This window comes from Ostrea edulis, chromosome 3, assembly GCF_947568905.1.
Source record: "Ostrea edulis chromosome 3, xbOstEdul1.1, whole genome shotgun sequence".
NCBI classification, from domain to species: Eukaryota; Metazoa; Mollusca; class Bivalvia; order Ostreida; family Ostreidae; genus Ostrea; species Ostrea edulis.
Window position 1 is genome coordinate 33,268,096 of NC_079166.1, and position 24,075 is coordinate 33,292,170.

General features: G+C 36.6%; 1 protein-coding gene and 1 long non-coding RNA gene across 3 annotated transcripts in view; one reads left to right on the forward strand and one right to left on the reverse strand.

Moving 5' to 3' along the window:
* LOC125674230 (organic cation transporter protein-like) overlaps positions 1–24,075 on the reverse strand; it is a 38,823-nt gene that overhangs the window by 12,831 nt on the left and 1,917 nt on the right. The window contains exons 2-9 of one of the 2 annotated variants that reach the window (XM_048911336.2): positions 19,740–19,971; positions 18,682–18,785; positions 18,361–18,515; positions 15,689–15,857; positions 2,072–2,284; positions 1,678–1,904; positions 495–679; positions 147–304 (exon numbers count right to left, since the gene is read on the reverse strand). In XM_048911336.2, coding sequence (XP_048767293.2) covers positions 147–304; positions 495–679; positions 1,678–1,904; positions 2,072–2,284; positions 15,689–15,857; positions 18,361–18,515; positions 18,682–18,785; positions 19,740–19,971 — 1,443 coding nt within the window. The remainder of the gene's footprint in view (positions 1–146; positions 305–494; positions 680–1,677; positions 1,905–2,071; positions 2,285–15,688; positions 15,858–18,360; positions 18,516–18,681; positions 18,786–19,739; positions 19,972–24,075) is intronic. The other variant, XM_048911337.2, reaches the window with a different exon arrangement.
* On the forward strand, positions 3,345–7,058 carry LOC130053371 (uncharacterized). Its single transcript, XR_008801932.1, has 2 exons — positions 3,345–3,561; positions 6,899–7,058. It is a non-coding gene; the product is annotated as an uncharacterized LOC130053371 (long non-coding RNA).

Here is a 24,075-nt window from a genome sequence, read left to right on the forward strand (position 1 = left end):
ACGGTGCAAGCAATAAAAACTGGGAGCAAGCAAAATAACCCAAATTTAATACGTATTATATGACGAGACATCGTTTAACCTTCATGCATAGTATTTCTTCGTATTTTAATTCACGGGCTTCTATAATTAGAATGATATAGCCATACTTTTGAAGAGGAAAGTTTTTGCCGTCCTCTATGGTCTCTGGTAGATTAGCTCCCAATGTCTCCGGTAAAATGAGAGAAAGCAATCCTGCTAACACGGACGCACTTCCAAACACAACCAGCGGAAGTGCCTGACCAAAATGACCGCCAACTATCCCATTCTATAAAAAAGAGAGACAAAGTTCATAAATCTAAAGGATAATTCATTTGCTATTAATTCATATCTTTTTAATTGATTACCAAAAATTACAACATAGTGATTTGTTTTTTGATGCACTGCTGGATTAAAGAGATCTTAAATAAATAACAGGGGGAAAGCACAAGAAACCATATATAAAGTGGGAAGCTTACGAGGTCCGCGATATACGGCGATAACATCCCTCCAACACGAGCACAGGACGAGCTGGCGCCCATTCCAACGTTACGGACCACGGTGGGGTACAGCTCCGCCGACCACACGTATATAACGGCGAACGCTGCGGCCGCTCCAATCTTACCCAACATCGCCAAGATAACTGTGGAGTACATCTGGTGACCTAATCAAACGGTTATGTATACATTTTACAAATTAACTGTAATCAAAATTTGCCCTCTGTCAAGTTACGAGGAGCAAAAATGCTTAATCTATGTACACAATATTTTACAAAAAGACCTATCAAAAGAATTTGCAACAACAAAGACACAGTTTGAATCAATCTAATTTTCATTGCCGTTTGTATGGGCCACGGAGAGAGTGAAAAAAAAACACGTAAATACAAAACCTGTAGAAATGCATACATGTAACAGACACACTTAAAACTAAATCATCCTTAGTTGCAAAATCAACAGACTTTCGATTACAAAACGGACGATCACCAATGCAAAACCAACAGTTTTTACGTTTTTTAAAACAGAATTGACGCTAGATGAAAAGAAGAAAAGCAGACGTTTAGAAGATGCACGAGTTTGTAATTTGCTGTTTAAACGTCATACATCATTATCGTTCGTACTTTGTTTAATATACAAGGACCAACAAAATCAACACCACCACCACCACCCTACCCGTGAAAAAGACAAATCATTCTGATGTTCTTCTTATGATGGTTTATGTGCGATGTAAACAGGGAAATATTAAAAAAAAAAATTACAGCCATACATTCTTTGACAATATCATTGTTGTGGTTTGGTTGTATTATGTTTAACATCCCGCTGAGAATATTTCACTCATATGATGACGTCACCAATGCCAGTGAACGGCTGCAAAATTTTGGCCTATGCTCGGCGCTTATGGCCTTTGAGCGGGGATCGTGTCACACCTTTTGTGACACGGAGCCTCGGTTTGGTCTCATCCGAAGGACCGCCCCATTTAGTTGCCTCCTACGACAAGCAAGGGTTACTAAAGACCTATTCTAACCCAGATCCCTACGGGAGCTGTTGGAGATGAAGTCATTTTTGGTAGTTCGCGAGCATAGTTTTTTATTTGATATTGGAATGATGACAAAGATATTAAACAGAGTCTAAGCCGATATAAAATCCTAGAGTCTGAACAGCTTACTTTTGCCGAGGTACAGAACAGTGAATATGGTGGAAATACAAGCTAGTCCTCCGAGCACCATGCACGCGCAATGTAATTTCTTTCTTCCGACTCGATCCAATAACACCAAACATAGCGTATAAGCCGGGAATTCTACAAGACCAGTCAGGAAAAAATTCAGGTAAAAATCCCCGGCCAGGTTCCCAGAATTCAGAGAGAGTCCATAGTACACCATGCTTACAACACACCTAAAGAAACAAGAATCATTTCAGGCGCCGTTATACTAAACTTAATACACGCAGTATAGATCTGCCAACATGGTTAGGAAGTTTGGAGACAAAAGAAAAGAGCTACAAATACACAAGGAAAAAATAGCCAATTGATTGAATAGTAAGATGCCCCTTCAGCTATTTACCAATTAAAGAAAATGATCAGTGTTCGGACAAGCAGCACCCGTGACGTAAACAGGTGCCAAAGTTGACCCGTAACCTTTTCGTCGCATTCCAATGCATCCAACTGCTTCTCGGTGACTTGGACCTTGTTTCGTTTGGCTATTCTGCGAATGATGACCTTTGCTTCCTCCAGTCGTCCTCGGTTAACCAGCCAGCGAGGGGATTCAGGAAGCAACCTGTAAAATTGCATTTCTTAGTTCTGTGATGAATCAGGTTATACCAATCAAAGAAACTCGGGTGGTATGGGGTTTTGCCATGGTGATAACCTGTTTTCCCTACAGTGAAATGAACTGGGCCAATGCTATATATACAGCGGTCGATCGCAGATCAGTTAGTCTGATCTCCGCAGCTGTGAAGAGAACACCATAAGAGAAGCTGAATAAGCTGATCTTGTGTAAGTAAAAAGGCTACCTTGGGGCTGAATAAGCCTTATAGTGTAGGTTAGCTACGTTAGGGCTGAATAAGCCTTATAGTGTAGGTTGGCTAGCTAATCAACCAGCGTAGCTTTGACACTTGGCAATAAAGGCTGAATAAGTCTGTACCCTAGTGTCAAAGTGAGCTGGAGACATCAGCTGGTAAGAAACCTCAGGTCGGTAGTCTGAACCATTGGTAAGGGCCAGTTGTCCGGGGACATTGGATTTAGGGAAGTAAAGGGTTAGGTTAAATCCTTGTTGAATTATATCTTGCTTTTGAAATACGAATCGTAGTAAATATATTGATTAGGTAAATTGGCTGAAACAATCATCGTAAATATATTGAATAAGTTCGTTTCTTGCCTTGTAGACAACAGGCATTCCTGTAAATCATATGCATTGCAGAATCCCGGGTGTAACCGGGTACGTGTCCACAGATAAATAGTGACCGCTCGGCTGGACACACGTTACAGTTCTAAGGCATAAACCGGTAGTTAATCATGCACCGGTTATATCAGTCCAGGTGTAGCGGTGATCGTGGTCGCTGGTGCTCAGGGTCGCTCTAAATATAGCGGTAGCCCTGCTGTTCGACGCTCACATAATTCGACCCATAGGTAATTGTAAACATTTTATATGGTTGTAATCAGCAATTAGTGTGAAGTTTGGTGATGAAAAAAAACCAAAAGACAATAAAACAATTGGTATTATTGAATTATTTTGTTTTAAAAACCAGAAAATGCTTTGGTTTTTAATTCTACATCTGAAATAGTGATCGGCATATGAACTTCATTTATGCACATATTTTACTAAGAAGACGTGCATTTTAACTAATATATTAAATTATATAACTAGTGCAGCTCCTTTAGCAAAAATATCAACAGAAACTTACTAATAATTATTCATTTTACATGCAAGAATCATCGAGATCGGCATCCCACCAATGTCGTCCTGTACTCGAGCGATCGAGTCTCGACTGATTTATATCATTATGATTATGATAACAATACCTTGAAAGTAAGATAGTGGTTTAAAAAGAAAAAGTAAATGATATTGTTTTTATTGTCTATGATTTAATTGCTAGTATGAATAAATGCGAATCATGATCACACTGTACCAGTTTAATTCAAAACAAAGTTGTGACTCGAATTTCCTCTATTGTGTTTTTTAATATCGAAAAGCCATCAGCTATGTCAATGAAATATTTTTATGTAGGTGTTGAAATGCTTAGGTATTTAGTTTTAATCTTTTGCGCAATTACTTATGAATTATGAATTTAAAGCAGATTTTCGACATAGTTTGTGGTCAGAATAATCCAAGCCCCATGACTAATTTTCATTTGTAATTAAATGAGCACAAAGCACAACTAGCCAATCCAATAAACTTATCATGGTTATGTAACACTAACCTGACTAAGAAGATAGGTGCCTGTTTTTGACCGACTCAGGTTTACATTCTGAAGAGCGACCCTAGACACCGACGCTCATAGTTAATTCAAAATAATTATTTTCCCCATTTCTTCTCTCCCGAATTCTGAAACTACACTTAAATTAGCTATTTCAAATCAAACCGCCACCCATTTGCACCTTGTGCAACTTTTACAGACCATACCCTAGTCAGTTCTGACAAAATATGAAACGGTCATTCTGAAGAGCGACCCCAGACACCGACGCTCATAATTAATTCAAAATAATTATTTTCCCCATTTTTTCTCTCCTGAATTCTGAAACTACACTTAAATTATCTAGTTCAAATCAAACCGCCACCCATTTGCACCTTGTGCAACTTTTACAGACCATACCCTAGTCAGTTCTGACAAAATATGAAGCATGTTTTATTACAATATTTTAAAAAGAAGTTATAGTTTCATACAAATCTCTTGGTAGAAAGTTGCATACACTTTCTCTTAATGAAAATATGAAATAAAATTAATCATTGACCACATACATATTTAGAAAATTAGATTTTTCTTATTTATACAAAGGGCAGACAACTCTTCTAAAAAGTCTTAAGTGCAAAAATGTTAGCTTCGAATCATTCACCAGTCATGTGAATTTCATCTGCTTCACTTTCATCATTATTTGACAATAAACATTTATGTTGATCTAAATTCTTCATTATCCTTTCATTATACATGGCATACCTTAATTCAAAATATAAAGAAGTCTACATATCTATGCAGTTGCGGATTTAGAGGGGGTGGGGGTGAGTCCCCTCCCCTAGGTCTTCTTATTTCTTTTAACCACAACCAAAGATATAAAGCATGTGGTGACTATAAATGAAAGGAAGAAGGAGCAAGAAATTCGGTCAATAATGCATTAAAATGTCCCATTTTAAATCTTTTTTTTTTTTTTCCGGGGGAGGAACAAAAATTTCTTTCGAACATGCATTGACATGCACCATATTAAATCATTCCTTTTGACATTTACATAGTCAAAAATGCATTAAAATGTCCCATTTAAACCAACCTTCTCCTTTGGGCAAGAGAACATATCCTTAACCCTTGTTAAAAATTTGAATTAAGCGCATATTACATTTGAATTGGAAAACCCCCAATGATACCACAGTCTTTCAGCTCAGTTTTTTGCATGAAGGACCCCCCCCCCCCCCCTTCAGCATAATGCATTCATACATGCATAATTAAGCCATTTACTGAAGAAAGTATATGACCAATATTCCACACCAATTGCAATAGGATATATTTTTATTCTCTTCAATTACATTTCTACTTTGGCTATTTTTTAAAAAAAAGATATGCCAATTTTATACGTATATTTCGGACCATAAAGACTGAAAACAAATGATTTGTGGATTTTTATGTGTTTGATAGAAAGTTCGGTGAGGTTGTATGCTGGTAATTAGGGAGTATATGTTTCGACTCTTAAAAAGATTTCGTCTCTCTGAATGTATGTTATTTGAGGCATCTTTTCGAAATATTTCTGTGGCCCTTAAAAGGGCCGGTTTTCTTCTCGAGCTTTACTTTGTCAGAAGAGCTCTCCTTATATGTGCGGCATATTTCCATAGGTTTCCCTGGGAATGTCACAGGACAAAAAGTCACAATTTTATAAGAAAATAAGACCAAGTCACAATTAGAATTTTATGATAGTAGAACAAAATGTCATAGGACAAAAAGTCACAGTTTATAAGAAAATAAAAAACTATTGATTTTTTATATATATTTGAAAACATGTCTGTTCTTTTTGTAAAGTTTAAGAAAATATATATGCAAACTTTATATTTTCTATGAGATTTTGATAATAATTATAAAATTGTTATTCCTTTTATCATATTTATTGTAAAATATCATTTTGATTTTTAAAAAGAGAGATTTCTTATTTCGATGAAATAAGCTTGATGATCATTTGGTTTAGTATACTACATATTACATATAATGATGACAGAATTATGGTTGGCTTCCTTTCACTCCAGATCATTGTCAAAACAAGAAGTGAACTATCATATAATAATTGATATATAAACAAGTTAATGATTTTTCCTTTCTTATTATTTGATAATGAACATTTAATAATGAACTGAAGGTGCTAAATGTGGCAAAACAAACATCAATAATGATGACATGTATTCCCTTGTACCTCCTATCCACTGTAAGAAATGTCTGGTGTCTGAACAACAGCTTTAGTGAGCATTTGGGTACCACCTGTTATTATTATCTTACAAAAAAGCAAGTATATATGGGGTCTCATTTGCTAAGTCATTTTTGTGACTTTTCTACATATTTTGTGACTTTCTGTCCAGTGACGTTTATCCTGTGACTTTTTGTCCGTATACCAAACATGAATCCTATTTTGACTAATTTCGTGAAACTGAAACGTGTCCTTTGTAAGCAATTATAGTTGGGGCATAAGTGAACAGATATACGTTGACCTTGAAAATAAATAAATAGATATTAGGTAAATAAAGACGAAAAAAGCCGCCAGACGTTAGTTTTGTTGTCTTATGGTTTTTATTGGGAATAAGGATGGCACGATCCCTTATGCCTGCTGGTTCCTATACACGATCCTGCTATATGTACATGTATATAGAGTCTAGTTGGTTAAATTTTAACACAAAAAGAATTATCTCGTAATAGGAAAGTCTTCCACTTTTGTACAAAAACACCCAAAGTAAACCTCCAAGTTGTATACAGTAGATGTGTGGTTGTTCGCATATCGGAGATAATTTGAATTCAGATAATCAGAAAATATATTTGAAATAAAAGAGGGTGAGAGAAGAAACATACTATGCAAAATAGATAAATAAATAATAAAACAATGTTGAATATGTGCCTACGTATTGTTCGTAAATTGGGCGAGTGGTATTTGTACTTATGATTACGAAGGTTGGTCACGGTAGAATAACCTGGTGTTATTTTATTTACAGGTAATTGTTTACACCTGCACGTTAATCCAAGTTTAAGGCGTCTAGCTGTGCCTTGTTCACACCTGTTGTCATGTGATTAAAATATAAAAGATGACTTAGGAATTGTTATGGAGATAACACTATTGTAAACATGCTTTGAATAAACAGCCATTGTTTTCAAGTTGTTTATTCGTTATTAGATATCTTAGACATAATTCAGAAATCTTATGCATTAAAATATCAATTTTGGAGTTGGATAATACAAGTTAATTTGTATCTTTCAAGTTATGATGTGCATACGAAACAGAAAACGGAGAAGGGGGTTTATTATTACTATGGATTTAAAACCAGTAGGGCACCGCTTCGAGTTAAATACCACGCATGCGCAGAAGCCGGTGATCCGAGTCGTTCTTTTCCCTATATATTCTATTAAGAGCGACCCTGAGCACCAGCGACCGCCACCACGGTTACACCGGTAATACCGACGTTTAATCTAAGGTCCCCCAGAGATTTCAATTTTCCCTATACAAAAAGCACCCTTGTCCATTATCAATCCAGAATTTGTTTGGGAATAATTCTTGCTAAAAAAAAAAAAAAAAAAGGAAATAATAAATCGTTACGATGGCTGACGCTCTATTGAAAACATAAATGAATATATAATTATGTATGTATATATATATATATGTGTGTGTGTGTGTGTGTGTGTGTGTGTGTGTGTGTGTGTGTGTGTGTGTGAAAGGTCAAGATAACGAACAGTGATCAATCTCATAACTCTTATAAGCAATACAAAATAGATAGTTGGGCAAACACGGACCCCTGGACACACCAGAGGTGGGATCAGGCTTAGTAGGCCAAGATGTCGATTACTGATCTGCAGATCATGGGTTCGAGTCTAGCAGGGATTTTAATTTTGTTTGCTTTCTTTCACCCCGGTACTAAAATTCTGTATTTTTAAGCTAAATAATGTAAATGAATGTTTTATTGTACACATCCTCCACTTTCTATGTACATGTGATGTGTACATCAGATTTCTCAGGCGTATTATTCCTCCTAATATACATGTATATATTTTGACAGAAATTTTTGATCAGCTCCAAGTGTCATAGTTATTCTACCGAGCCCCTCTTCTATTGTCCAGTCCGACTTTCTTGACGAGTTTATATTTTGGGAGCGGATCAAAGATCTTATCTTTATCAGATTGACGTTTCTTTAACCGTTTTAGCACAGTATATCATCTAAATATTAATTTTAGCTCAGCGCATATCTTTAAACAAAAAATAAAAACAGACATGTGCTTTAAAGCACAAATCAAATTACCTGTACTTGTGCAGTACTTCGTCTTAGTTTAGACTTTCTGACAATAATTTAAGTAAACCGATATTAACATCGGAATGTAAATATTTACTTGCAAACAAAGTAACAATAGACTTAGAATACGGCTGTCAAACAGTTAATAGACTTAGAATACGGCTGTCAAACAGTTAATAGACTTAGAATACGGCTGTCAAACAGTTAATAGACTTAGAATACGGCTGTCAAACAGTTAATAGACTTAGAATACGGCCGTCAAACAGTTAATAGACTTAGAATACGGCCGTCAAACAGTTAATAGACTTAGAATAAGGCCGTCAAACAGTTAATAGACTTAGAATACGGCTGTCAAACAGTTAATAGACTTAGAATACGGCTGTCAAACAGTTAATAGACTTAGAATACGGCTGTCAAACAGTTAATAGACTTAGAATACGGCTGTCAAACAGTTAATAGACTTAGAATACGGCTGTCAAACAGTTAATAGACTTAGAATACGGCCGTCAAACAGTTAATAGACTTAGAATACGGCCGTCAAACAGTTAATAGACTTAGAATACGGCCGTCAAACAGTTAATAGACTTAGAATACGGCCGTCAAACAGTTAATAGACTTAGAATACGGCTGTCAAACAGTTAATAGACTTAGAATACGGCTGTCAAACAGTTAATAGACTTAGAATACGGCTGTCAAACAGTTAATAGACTTAGAATACGGCTGTCAAACAGTTAATAGACTTAGAATACGGCCGTCAAACAGTTAATAGACTTAGAATACGGCCGTCAAACAGTTAATAGACTTAGAATACGGCCGTCAAACAGTTAATAGACTTAGAATACGGCCGTCAAACAGTTAATAGACTTAGAATACGGCCGTCAAACAGTTAATAGACTTAGAATACGGCTGTCAAACAGTTAATAGACTTAGAATACGGCTGTCAAACAGTTAATAGACTTAGAATACGGCTGTCAAACAGTTAATAGACTTAGAATACGGCTGTCAAACAGTTTTGGAAATTTGATCGAGTATCTATGATCGACACATCCAAACCGGATCTAGCACGAGACAGACCGGATCTAGCACGAGACATCCAAACCGGATCTAGCACGAGACAGACCCTTTGTAGGGTTTTGTTATCTATATCAACCTCTCTCCATTTTATTGTATGTTAAATCTTATAATACTCGTAATGCAATACATATGCAGATAACTGAAATCAAACAGGAACCCATTGTGACAAGACATGGTGACCTTCGTACAGGAACAGGGTGTGCCAATACTATGGTAAGAACGCTGTTTTGGTAACAAGCATCAAACTGGCCGCTCGTATCCTAAGCATTCTAAACTATATCCAAGGAAACATTCAGGAATTGTAATATGACACTTGAAAATGGAAACAGAAAAAGCAATCTTAAATATTCATTTTATTACAAACATTAAAATATGTGAGAACAGGTGTGATTTTCAAAGATTACGAATGCATGAAATACGTGTATCATTCAAATATTTAGATACAGTACTGCATTATGGAAGTTTTCAAAGGATTTTGGTAAACACATTATTTGAAGAGAGAATTTAAAAAAGAAGAAGGTGAAATTCAGATGTGCCCAATGAATGACAGCGAAAGAAAGTGAATTTTTCAAACACTGAAAAATTCACAATCAGGAGATTTTGTATAAGCATCAGATTTGAGTTTCGATATATAGTTTACAGAGACCAAACATGCTTTTTAAAAGAAAAGTAGCTAATTAAGAAATAAATTCCATTTTTGAAAATTAATAAGAGTATGAATTGCGATGCTTTACGCCAGCATACTCCATGAAGCGCGTAACCTCATATATTTTCAAAATTGAATCTTAGTCTTCATATTTACATTTTACTGAAATATTCCCAGCCGTTAGAATAGTTGTACTGTATTTACAGATGTACAAAGATTCATACGCACATCCTTCACATTCCTCAGGAAATGGCTATCATTACCACTGGTAAATATATCGAAGGTAAAAAGATTGGGAATGTGAATATACCATCATGTATTTTCAAAAATGAAATGTATTTCTTATGTCTACATTTTATTTTCATTTCTGTCGGATTCCCCAACTGTTCAAAACTTGAAATAGAAGTACTATATTTATCTGTATTCATACGCGCATTGTTTACAACTGCAGCACATTCATGAGGAAATGACTGTCATTACAATTTGTGGAGATATCAAAAACAAAAATATTGGAAATGTAAATTTTTAGTCATATACCGGTACAAAATAATAATACTAATACCATATTTATATAGCACCCTTTTCATACACTATGTACGCTCAAAGGTGCTTTACAATGCATATGAAAATGAACTGGCAAGGAATCAAACATGGCCTATATCGTGCTGATACGTGTACCCCTAATCTATACCACGCCAGGATGCTGATTATTTGCTAGATTGGCAATGTGGTACCTGCTACTCCGATTTGCACGTCGCGATTTTGAACATCACAATACCCCCCCCCCCCTGTTTTTTTACTCTCGCTTTAATAACAGATAAAAATTAAACGTACAAACAACAGCAATTAATCTTTGTAAGACTAATATTTAGATATTTTTCAAAACACTTTCTTGATTTCCCCTATACGCCGGATAGGCACGTCGTATGCAAATATCAAAAAAAAAAAAAAAAAAAAAAAAAGTACCCGTACTGTGTCCAAAGAAAATATCTCAGACACAATGCACAATCTATACAATAAAAACCGCCAAATCGGTATATGACTAATAGGTTTTCTTACAAACTAGCGGTTTTCACTTGAATCAGCAAACTTTCCTCCGTCAAACGTACAAATGTACCAAATACCGCTATATTTACATAAGCGATACAAGAGATAATTCCCACACACCTCCGGACACCGCGATTTTGATTTCCATTGCCTTGTCAAGATTGTGAGAAGTGTTACATCGTCAACCTCATTAATCATGAATTTACTGTCACTTGATTGATTAAGATTAAATCTATGGTACAGACAACCTACACATCTATATACTCTAGGTTTAAGTCAAGTTGAAAGGTCAATGTTTTTATCAAGAAATATGATACATTGAAATATCATCAGTATTCTACTGACAAAACATCGCTAAATGTAAATACCACTCGACGAATCAAGGATAATTTATTGTAGATCAGTAACCGTTTCTGTGGATGATATGGAATTAGTTCCAGTTTCGTTCACTTATTTGAGAAATAAAGTTCGCGTTTTCGTGGATGTTGTAGGACAACCTCCGAGGTCGAGAAATGTTGTTTTGCACAATGTAATGATTAATTCTTATGATTATAAAATTGAACAAGGGCACCGCTAAGCGGAGCATCCCCTCGCGGCAGGAAATATCATGAACATATGCATGCATTATCAAGGCATAAATGAGGCCAATATATCGATATATTTATATATATATATATACATACATATATATATATAATATAATAATAATTACCAGATTTTTATACCGTTTAATAAAAATTGAAACTTTTTCAAAAGAACACGAGGATGACACTGACATTTATAGTTTCACATTTTGAATTCTTTTGCGATATAATAAAACGTTAGTAATCATTACACATGTATGCATAATGAAAAGTATGAGAGATTCACTGTCTAACATTCTGCACTCCGTACTCTGTGTAAACAGGCCAATTTCTTTGGAACCACACACAGCCGGTTTAGACAGATTATACTGTATAGCTATTTATTATTGATTAAAATTCAGATACCTCTATTATCATTTGGTGGTGGTGGTGGGGGCATAATTAACATGGCATTTTTAATAAACCTATCAAGGTGCATATCATTTGGGGGGGGGGGGGGTATGTGATTGTGTAGTTTCCCTTATTCTTCCTATTTTATATATTCATATATAGGTTTTTGTTAAATATGTATAGCTATTTATTATTGATTAAAATTCAGATACCTCTAACATTATTAAGTGGTGGTGGTGGTGGTGGTGGTGGTATTTTTAATATGGCATTTTTAATAAACCTATCAAGGTGCATATTATCTGGAGGGGGGGGGGGGCATATACATACGTTATTGGCCAGTTTCCCTTATTCCAGCAGAAACATATCACGTATGCACTAAATTTCAGTAATTTACTTACCTGAATATACCTCACAGTTGTTGTATGCAGAATGCATGAACTCAGAAAATTCCCACGGAAGCAATATTTTTTTCGTTATGTAAAAAGACAATATACCGGTGTTGACAGGTCGACGAAGCTTGTGAAATATCTTTATAGCTTTCAAGAATTACGTACGCCTCAAGAATTAATTCAGAATTAATTCTGTAAACAGACACGTGTGGTAATCTGAATTAATTCTGTATTGTAAACACGTGGGGTAATCTTGTAATGAAACCGCGACGTTCATCAAATTATTTTGATTACTCCGTGTCAGAGATAGCGCTTTTAATTCCTACAGACTGTCTTTGCGCACGCCAACGTGCACTAGGCCTAATATGACAATGCACAAATACAAACTTACATGATCTGCAGCAGACGTAAGCTAAGGTAAGCTGTCTCGTTTTCTTTAAACTGGTTCCCTGTTAATTGGTACGACCAGAATCGTAACTTGACAGGGTACCAGTTTGAATTAACCGGAAGTGAGTATTGTCAACTCGTACATAAAATTTCACGGTTTTTAGGTAGTAAAGACGCGATATTTTAAGAAATATTTCACCGATTAACTTGAAAATGAATAGGGTTCGTCTTTGTACAATGCCACATATGTATGCAAAGGCTAAGAATTGTTAGTGCAAAGGTTCTCTTTAAATCTTGCCCACAAGCTGTAATGGACACACACACACACAAACACACACATGGACACACGCACAGTAGCGATGCTATATCCCCTCTGCAACTAGTTGCGCGAGGGGATAATTATCAGTTATTGACCTTATTTTTGTATTTAGCGAAACACGTAGTGCAAGCGAGATGAGTATGATTTTTCTCATAATCAGTTATTACGTGTGAATATATATCTCAGAATAATGACCGCGGCACTACTTTGCTATAACCATGGTAGACTTTACAACTAACGACGGAACATAAGAACATTTGTATTACTAAAGGTTTAAGTACTTTCTCATTGCAGAGCTTCTCGAACATCTGCTCGGCCGGAAGACGTAATGGCATTGGTGGCAACGTGCAGAATATTTGTGACATTAAAAAAAAAATGGTAATCCCGTGAAATGTTTTGAATCATATTGACTTAACCATGACGATGTTACCTTTTCCTTTTATATCATTTTATAGTTCGTCTTTTACATCCTGAATACTAAAATTAAAAAAAAAAACCCACCACCACCACCACCACCACAACAACAACACCCCCCCCCCCCAAATAGTAATAATAAAAAAAAAACAACGAAATTTTCTATAAAATGGATTTTTGTCTTGTATGGGACAGCAGGTTCTAAAATATATTTTATCCCGTAAGGCAGGAGAAGGAAACCACCAGTCACCATATGTCGATATTTCAGACTTCAAGAACGATGTCCCCTGTCCTCTCATCAGACAGACTAAAAATGTTTTTCCCAAACAAAGCTCCTTATGTATTATATAAATATTGCATGTAGTTGAGGGTAACATTGAGAATTTTCATCCCGAGAAAACTATTGTCAACCGAGGCGTAGCCGAGGTTGACAATGGTTTCTTGAGGGATGAAAATTTCAATGTTACCCTCAACTACATGCAATATTTGTTTTATTATACTGAATATTATATACAAAGCAAAGCAGAAAAACTTAGGTCTGGTCTTGCGATATCTCGTATATGGATACGCTTATTGGGTACCTGTAAAGTGCTAAACGAAACGAAACGAAATCTAACGAAACGAAATCTAACGAAACGAAACCTACCGAAACGAAACGAAACAGATTGTATAACCGAACTCTTTTAATTATAATAATTAAAAATGGTATCTTAGGCCCTGTGAAAGTTACCACATATAGATAGAATTCGCCTCCCCTTTGATGTAGGCTTTCGACTTGACTGATACAAAGTTTTAAAAGTTGGAAGGGGTGGTGGTGAGTAAGCACAAGTACAAATCCGAAGTTGATTAAATACCATGTGCAAACACTTTCTGATCCATAAATTTCAGAACGTCGGGTTACAGTCTCACAGTTCAGAGGTCTGGGGAAACACACTAAACGAGGGGTGGGGTCGCCGGCGTTGGATCCGCCTTTGGGCATAAATTATACATGTTTCAGTATTTTTTGCTCTAAAGACAAATCTATGTATACATGTGGATATTGTGTATTTGTATGTAGTATATCAAACGGTGGATTCTGAGTATGTCCTCCCGTTCTTTTTGTAATTTCTGCTTCCCTTGTTCATAAGCCTTTTGATTTTACAAAATGCTGACCTCCTCTTGATATTATTGCATAAAAATTTCCGTTTTCCGTCCTGTTTTCAATTCCCCGTCTTAGCAACACCCCAAATGTATAGAGTTATCTTTAGACTCACTATATATCGATTATATTTTTTAATAATACATGTATACATTGTATATATCTTACCGAATTGCATTAATATAATATGGTATACTATTTAATTTTTTCCATTATTGAAAGTATTCGCACCTCAGCAGTTAGAGATAAAATAAGAGGTTAAGAGCTCTTCCTGCTTTCAACTTTCTCGTACACCAGTTTCTTCAAACAATGTATAGATCTATGCCCAAAAGCGGATCCAACGCCGGCGACCCCATCCCTCGTTTAGTATGTTTCCCCAGACCTCTGAGATTGTAACCCTCCGTTCTGAAATTTATGGATCCGAAACTAATTCAATATGGTATTTAATCAACTTCAAATATGTAATTTTTGCTTACCCCCCCCCCCTTTCCAACTTTTAAAACTTTGTATCATTCAAGCCGAAAGCCTACATCAAAGGGGAGGCGAATTTTATTTATATGTGGTAACTTTCACAGGGGCCTAAGATACCATTTTTAATTATTATGATTAAAAGAGTTCGGTTATACAATCTGTTTCGTTTCGGTAGGTTTCGTTTCGTTTCGGTAGATTTCGTTTCGTTTTGATTTCGTTTCGCACTTTACAGGTACCCACGCTTATTCGCGTTTATTACAAACGCTCAAACGACGTCGTCTAACAATCTACGGCGAACCGTACGCCCATAAATTTGACGCATGTGATAATTTTTTATAACATCACCCGTTGTAAAGTACTGTTACCTGTTGCTAGATACTATCACCCCGGAGCACGTGCTTTCTGTTCTCAGAGGGTAACAATATGTTTTTTCAAATGTTTCTCGACCAATCAGATTCGAGTATTTTACATGAAAGTATAATAAAATTAATTGGCACATGTCTTTTTGTATTCCTGTTGATATATTTCATTCATCACAGGAAATGATTTTCATGCGATAGATAATCTGATTTCTAAGAGTGTCCGATTTCATTGTAAGTCATAAATAACCCCAACGGCTGACCAAAGGTCACAAATGTACCTACCACCAGTAGCTCAACAGGATCGCGGAAGGAACAGACAGGGTTATTTCATTGTACTTCCACTCTCTGATGAGATATCCAATAAGGCACAGAAGAACCAGTCCTAAGGCGAAGAAGTACTCGATCACAATTCCAACCCACATACGCTTGGATGGTCCGACGATCTCCATGCCTAGAGAACCAAGAGTAAAATATCATCAATGTTACAGGTGCTTCAAGATATATGAAGATAACTCCGTTTACCTCATCAAGATATAGGGGCTCACGGCGGGTGTGACTGGTCGACAGGGGGTGCTTACTCCTCCTAGGCACCCGATCCCACCTCTGGTGTGTCCAGGGGTCCGTGTTTGTCCAACTATCTATTTTATATTGCTTAGGAGTTTTGAGATTGATCACTGTTCGTTATCTTCACCTTTCATGAGCTCACAACATCAAACAACACCGATGACGTTAGGTTGTTAATGTATATATAAGGATTGCCGATTGAACGTAAAATCTTTTTTTTTTTTTTTTTTTTTAATTCTTAGTACTTTTCAAAACATTTATAAACATACAAGACAACTATCATCCTTGCATTCACACAGTTGGGAAGAATAATCAAAAATAACATGAGTAGCATTTTAAAGTAACAGCACGAAAAATGAAGTTATTCAAAAAGACATTTCCATTTTGACCATCTTTTCAGAAAGACATTTGTGTTATAAAGACTTTTTTCATGTGAATAGTATAATTGTAAATATGCCAAAATATCATTAAATGTAAAAGGTAAACCTTTCCTAGAGAATGGAAATATACATCTCTTGACCAACATAGTAATAAGATTAATAATATTTTCATGTTCAGTGAATAAGCCAAATATTATTGTTTGTGAATCAAATTGCACTCTTTTCCCTGTCTTTTGTAATATCCCAAAAGACAGGCATGACCAAATTCTGGCAACAAGTGGACAGTTAACAAATAAATGTATAATGGTTTCTGGTTCTTCCTAACAGATGGAGCAAGCCTTGTTATCAAAATTTTTTATCTTATGCAAATAATTATTCGTACCTATAATTCGGTGTATTATTCTGTATGTAAACCATATCAGTCCAGTGTCTTTAGTGGTAAACATAATATTACTTTTTTCCAATTAAATGTAGATGGTAGATCTAGGTGAAGTTCCCATTTTGATTCACATATTGGTCTATATTCTCCTGTGTTACTAAGGTAGTCGTATATAGTGCTAGATCCTTTTTTATCTTTAATTGATATTTTAATAGCTATGGACTGATAGGGTTTTAAGGTTTGGTTTAATGTCAGATGTCGAACATTCGGCCAAGATCTCAGTATTGCTTTCTAAAGCCCTTCATAATAAGTAAAAGTTACCTTAACTAAATGTTCATTACAGATATGCTCAAACTTAATGAAATTACCATCTTTATCTAATACATACAAGGTGAAGATAACGAACAGCGATCAATCTCATAACTCCTACAAGCAATACAAAATAGATAGTTGGGCAAACACGGACCCCTGGACACACCAGAGGTGGGATCAGGTGCCTAGGAGGAGTAAGCATCCCCTGTCGACCGGTCACACCCGCCGTGAGCCCTCTATCCTGTTCAAGTAAACGGAGTTATCCGCAGTCAAAATCAATGTGCCAAGAACGGCTTAACAATCGGTATGAAACACATCAGACAGCATTTGACCCAATGATAGGTTGTATTGACGAACTAGATCGTTATAACGACCATAGAATTTGCGAAATGCTGACTTCAATCGAGCATCTGAGACTAAATAGAAACCCTTGTCATACAGTTTCTTGAAAAAGGTTGTTTTATTTTGTATCTTAATTTTATTATTGTACCATAAGGGTTCAAGAAGAACTTCATGCAAGTTTTTAACTTGAACAATATTGATAAATTCAGCAAAGTAAAGTAAAGTTTCCTTCCAAAAAATATTACTGGTAGAAAAAGCTTTTTGCCTAGAGTAGTCTGCTCCATATTGAAAGAGATGTGAGATATTACATTGTGTAATTTCTGAGAATAAGATTTTTGATGAGCAATCGCCTTATCCAAGTTAATTTAAGAGATTTGATAAAGATGTCTAAATTGATCATTCTACATCCACCTCTACCCAAGTCCAACTGCATTGTTTTCCTTGCTATTTTATCATTTTTTCCCTCCTCAAATAAATTTAAAAAAAAAGATTTTTCTACTTCTTTCATCCATAATGTGTTGGGTCTGGGGAGAGATAAGAAGAGGTGGGTAATCTTAGAGAGCAATACGCTTTTTATGATTGTAATTTTACCAATTGGAATAACATTTCTTTTTGATCATTGAATAATTTCTTTATGGATATTTGCCAATTTTTCATCAAAATTCAGCTGTTCTACATTTTGTAAATCTGCTGTATATTTTATACCTAATATATAAGGCTCTGTGGTCCATTGTATTCCAGAGTTGTTATTCAAAGTGTCAGTAGAATAAGCTTAAGAGCCTATCCAAATGGCCTTGGTCTTAGAAATGTTTGGCTTTAAACCAGACAATTTTGAAAACGTAAAATCTAGCGGGTTATTAAAGAGTGCTATTGCTAATGCAATCTTCACATCAGCAACGGTTTGCTTTATCGATGCAATGATACCTTTTACGATACAATACAAAGATAGATTGTCAAATAAGATTACATTAATTTACCTAAAACAAATGCTGACATGAACAACCCTGCACAGGAAAATCCAACAATGAATCGAAGCACGCAAAATACGTAGAAATTGGCCGCCCACGAAACAGCCAAACTGGAGGCCAGCAGGGATAAAATGGATAGAATCAGCGTTTTCTTTCTTCCTATTCTGATAAAAGTTCAAAAAGGTCTGTCGTTCAATAAAACAAATAACAAAATGTCTCTCTCCAGAAAAAAACCCAAACCCATACGTTTTCAAGTTTGACTTGTCAAGGGCATTTACACGTACATTATCATTATATCAAGAATTTAAATACAGATGACATGCAGCTTACTTGTCGGAAAGAGCACCCAAGCAGAGAGCACCGACCAGCACACCAGCAAAGAAGATCATTTTGGCATTGGTTGCCCATATCTGTTTTCCACAGATCAAATCTTGCTGGAAACAACAATACCAGGAATTACACAGTCTGTCCCCAGTAACGGTTAATTATAAAAGAACAGGAGATGGCAAAAATAGTAAGCAGAATTTCCTAAAAACACAATGGACATTATATATATAGAGAGAAACGTGTTTGGCGAGTGTGTTCTTTTACGCCGGACGCTTGTTTGTTTCTTGTTTAACGTCCCATTGAAGAATTTGTCACTACTTACAGTATGATAAACGTTTCTGGTTTGATGCCGCGCAAGAATAAAAAATCCCGGTTGTGGTGAGCGATCTAATCCCCAGATTACTGACGTAAGTATTGAAATAATATTCTGTAAACAGGGAAATATTGACAGGGTGGAAATGTATGCAGATTTGACGACTGGCAACCAATCGTCAAAATTTACTCAAGATTTCCGGATTAATTACTACATGGGTACACTTAATGTGTACAGCCACAGTAAGAAATCATCCGTATCAGTGTCATCAGACGAACTCCATTTTCCCTGGTTTCACGCACACTGTATCATCAACACCCAACTGCGAGGGAGTAAACTACATGTAAAGGCGATTCAACAGGCAAATATGCGATGGCGCGATAGTGCGATGCCGCGGAGGCAAGAGTGCGAGGTGAAGGGGTGATGTCAGTATTACTCGGTTGCCCTCGGACTTTCGTTCCTTCGCCTTAAATGCGAATGGTCTGATCAGAACACCGTGTATTTGGGATACAGCAATGAAATCTGATTATCAATACGACACCTTACTGAAAGGAGAAACAATACTTCAATGTACCATATCCTGAAGGTTAAAGGTCAAGGTGAAATTATGTGAAAGTTTATAGTGTACTAGTATCCTAATTATCTTTTTTTCCTCACTACGCATAAGCTTAAAACTTTAGATTCGCAGCTCTGCACATACTCATTGATTTTTTTAAAATGAAAAATATCTTATCATATTGAAAATTACCTCAGACGCGAACGTGTTTTCGTACACTGTTTTGTCGTAAACCCAAGAACTACAACTTTGTTCGGATGGGGTGGTCGCATTTCCCGTGACGGGGATAGAAAAAATTGCACATTTCTTGTAGACCACATCATCGTCCACGTTGAGTTCAGTCGGGATGTAGGCCTTTACCAGATCGTCATGCGCTGGACCTTGGCTCAGGAAAGTATCGTTTGGATAATTTGGCAACTTGCACCTGTAGAAATTGAACAGTAATACTATTGGTTGACAATCTAATTAAAATCAAATCTTCTCTGACCATTACACTGGAGAAGGATCTGACAGCTTTGCATTTGAGGTCATGTTATTGACCCCAGTCTCATGAATAATTCAATTAATATTCGACCAATAACAATAGCTTGACAAAGAATCAAGGACCAATCAGGAATAATTTTACTGAAGCGTATTCGGATTGTATACGTCAATCCATGAAAAGTTTAAACGAATTCCAAATATCAGCGTTAAAGGATCTTAGATACTATACATCCATTATCGTTAGAATATATTTTCTGTGGCATTCTAACATCGCTCGTGGCCGCCGCCATCTTCTTCGATTATTCTACCGAGGACGATTCGGATATAACGGCATTCACGAAGTGTGAACGGTGAAATCAGATCCTTCTCCAGTGTAACAGTTTGAGAAAATCTGATTTTAATTTGATGGTATTAGTTGAATACATCATCGAATTTACAGGGCAAATCAAAAGTTAGTTCAATTGTCGCTTGACTTTTTTATGTGTGTCATTAACATTTTGTTTTTGGTACTACAGGTTGATATAGGAAACCACCCTGCGATTTCTTGCGTGTGAGTGTTATCGATATACGACATGCCTATTGCAGTGTAAAACGGTGTCTGCAAATATCAATGCAGGATTTATAGCCAAATGTTGTTTGTTTTAAATGACAGCTGTAAATCTTGGTATTTTTTTTATGTAACTGAAGGAAACTACGTATCAATTTGGATTAACGAAAATACAAAATACTGATACTAACATTGTTCATATCTTGTGGAGTTAAATATACTTCTGCTCCTGAAAAATTACAGAAACTAATCGAGTATACTCAATCGGCTTTGGGATATTTTTATTATATATATTCACATGGAGCTTGGCAATCAATAAAAATGAAGTACATTGTAGCCTATAAAAATATTAGAAAATAACGAAACTTGTGTAAGGTTCGTGGTCTTGTGTAGGGTTCGTGGTCTCGTGTAAGGTTCGTGGTCTCGTGTAATGTTCGTGGTCTCGTGTAAGGTTCGTGGTCTCGTCTAAGGTTCGTGGTCTCGTGTAGGGTTCGTGGTCTCGTGTAAGGTTCGTGGCCTCGTGTAAGGTTCGTGGTCTCGTGTAAGGTTCGTGGTCTCGTGTAATGTTCGTGGTCTCGTGTAAGGTTCGTGGTCTCGTCTAAGGTTCGTGGTCTCGTGTAGGGTTCGTGGTCTCGTGTAAGGTTCGTGGCCTCGTGTAAGGTTCGTGATCTTGTGTAATGTTCGTGGCCTTGTGTGGGTTCGTGGTCATGTGTAGAGTTCGTGGTCTCGTGTAATGTTCGTGGTCTCGTGCAAGGTTCGTGGCCTTGTGTAAGGTTCGTGGTCTCGTGTAATGTTCGTGGTCTCGTGTAAGGTTCGTGGTCTTGTGTAATGTTCGTTGCCTTGTGTAGGGCTCATGGTCATGTGTAAGGTTCGTGGTCTCGTGTAAGGTTCGTGGTCTCGTGTAAGGTTCGTGGTCTCGTGTAAGGTTCGTGGTCTCGTGTAATGTTCGTGGTCTCGTGTAAGGTTCATGGTCTCGTGTAAGGTTCGTGGTCTCGTGTAAGGTTCGTGGTCTCGTGTAAGGTTCGTGGTCTCGTGTAAGGTTCGTGGTCTCGTGTAAGTTTCGTGTTCTCGTGTAGGGTTCGTGGTCTCGTGTAAGGTTCGTGGCCTCGTGTAAGGTTCGTGATCTTGTGTAATGTTCGTGGCCTTGTGTAGGGTTCATGGTCATGTGTAACGTTCGTGGTCTCGTGTAAGGTTCGTGGTCTCGTGTAAGGTTCGTGGTCTTGTGTAATGTTCGTGGCCTTGTGTAGGGTTCGTGGTCTTGTGTAAGGTTCGTGGTCTCGTGTAGGGTTCGTAGTCTCGTGTAAGGTTCGTGGTCTCGTGTAGGGTTCGTGGTCTCGTGTAGGGTTCGTGGTCTTGTGTAAGGTTCGTGGTCTTGTATAAGGTTCGTGGTCATGTGTAAGGTTCGTGGTCATGTGTAAGGTTCGTGGTCTCGTGTCATGTTCGTGGTCTCGTGTAAGGTTCGTGATCTCGTGTAAGGTTCGTGGTCTCGTGTGAGGTTCGTGGTCTTGTGTGGGGGTGAATGTGTGGCTCCTTTTTCTACGACTCAGTGACATCGTTTCACTCAATACTTCCTCTGGAACCCTGAGCTGCATGACTTGCAAGTAATACAATGATACGTGTGCATATATGCATGAGAACATGGCGCAAGAACACACACGGCGGGTGGTAGTTTGAATATCCATATGATAATTGTAAATCTTGCTGATGGTTGAGATTTAAGAGTATAATATCCTGCAACATCTGTAAAATTATCATAATAACATTGAGCCTAGATCAATTTAAATTCCTAAGTACCAATTTTAAGGAAACACTGGTAAAGCCGTTTTGCATACATTATTACGCTTTCTATTGTAGTTTACAATGTATCACCTCACACATCCAACAAACTAGAGTGTGATTCCTTATATTCATATCGGAAATAAAAATATGAAATCGATACATCGAAAATACTGCCTAATAGAAATTGAAATACACATTGCATTCTAGGTGGATTTTTAAAGTCTCCGCCCATTGACGTCATTCATTTGCATGCAAATGAGAAATTTACATCTAGTCGTGAACATGGGAAATTAACACACTGGGGCTTCAAAGAGTTATCACAGAAAAAACCCAGTCGGAAATGTAAATATAAAGTTGGTAAATGGAAGTTATGTACACTACTTGTGACCCTTTGAAGAAATGGATTGTAAACTTTATTTGGTAACCTGATACATATCAACTGTCTTTAATTACATTCTAAGATGGAAATTGATCGGTGAAAGGTACATGGTGACCGATGTCTGTCATAATGTTTGTAAAGGAAACCAGGGAATACTAATTCTAGTCCAGTAATGAATTAAACGTTGCAGTAGACCACGCTCAAAATTTGTTTTATTTTACAATTTCCGCAGCTAACAATTATCATTGACATAACTGCCGTGATAGTCTTTTCCTCATGAATGTGCTGCAGTTGTAAACAATGAGCGTATGAATTTTGATAAATATAGCTACACATCTATTTTAACGACTGGAAATTCCGACAGAAATTGATTGATTGATTGATGTTTACCGCCACACTCAACAATTTTTCAGTTATCTGGTGGCGACCAGTGTTTTTATTGGTGGAGGAGAGAACCCAGATACAATGTACCTGGGAAACTTTCTCACTTACCGGCGCGAGCGGGATTCGAACCCGTGCCAACCAGAGGTGAGAGGCCGTGTAATTTTGAGCACGATGCTCTAAACACTCGGCCACGGAGGCCCCGACAGATTTTTCAGCAGAATATAAAAATTTGAAAGTACATTAGGGTATGGACTGCAATGCTTCATGCCGCCATACTTTTCATGAAGCGCTAGTTTTACCGCGCGCGCTAATCATGAAGTATGCTGGCGTGAGGGGTTGCAGTTCATGACCATATTCTCATACATTGTTTATTCTTAAAAATAAAATTCAATTCTTCTTAAAATTAGGCAAAATGAGTTTTATCTATAAACGAGAAACATTCCTGAGCAGTCTAGACAACGGGGATTTTGACTTTACCCTTGAATGCTTTACAATTTATTTTATTTTATTTTATTTTTTTTTACATAGGAAGAAAAGTGCAGTGTGTATAATTAAGTGGTTAACTCAGTCTTAGCTAACCATTATCTTAAATTGCTTTTGATCACAGATCTTAATCGGATTAGGGCCCAACACAGCGTTAACAAAAGGATTGTAAATCTTGCTTTGTAACTCGATACAATTAAACTGTGTTTGAATTTTAAAATTGAAATGATCTCTGCAACGCTAGCTCAAAGTAAATACCCAAGTTTTTTCCTCATTTACGGATTTTTTTTGGCCTTGACATATTTTCAATATAAAATATTAGCTTTTTTCCTTCTAAAATATTCATCAATCTGAAATGATAATAGGATACGTAGTCCTATTTTTACCGTTTACCTGTGAAAACATGAATAGAGGGCTAGCACGAAACTTGCTTCATGTTTTCATTTACAAATGATTTGAAATCGCTAGACTAA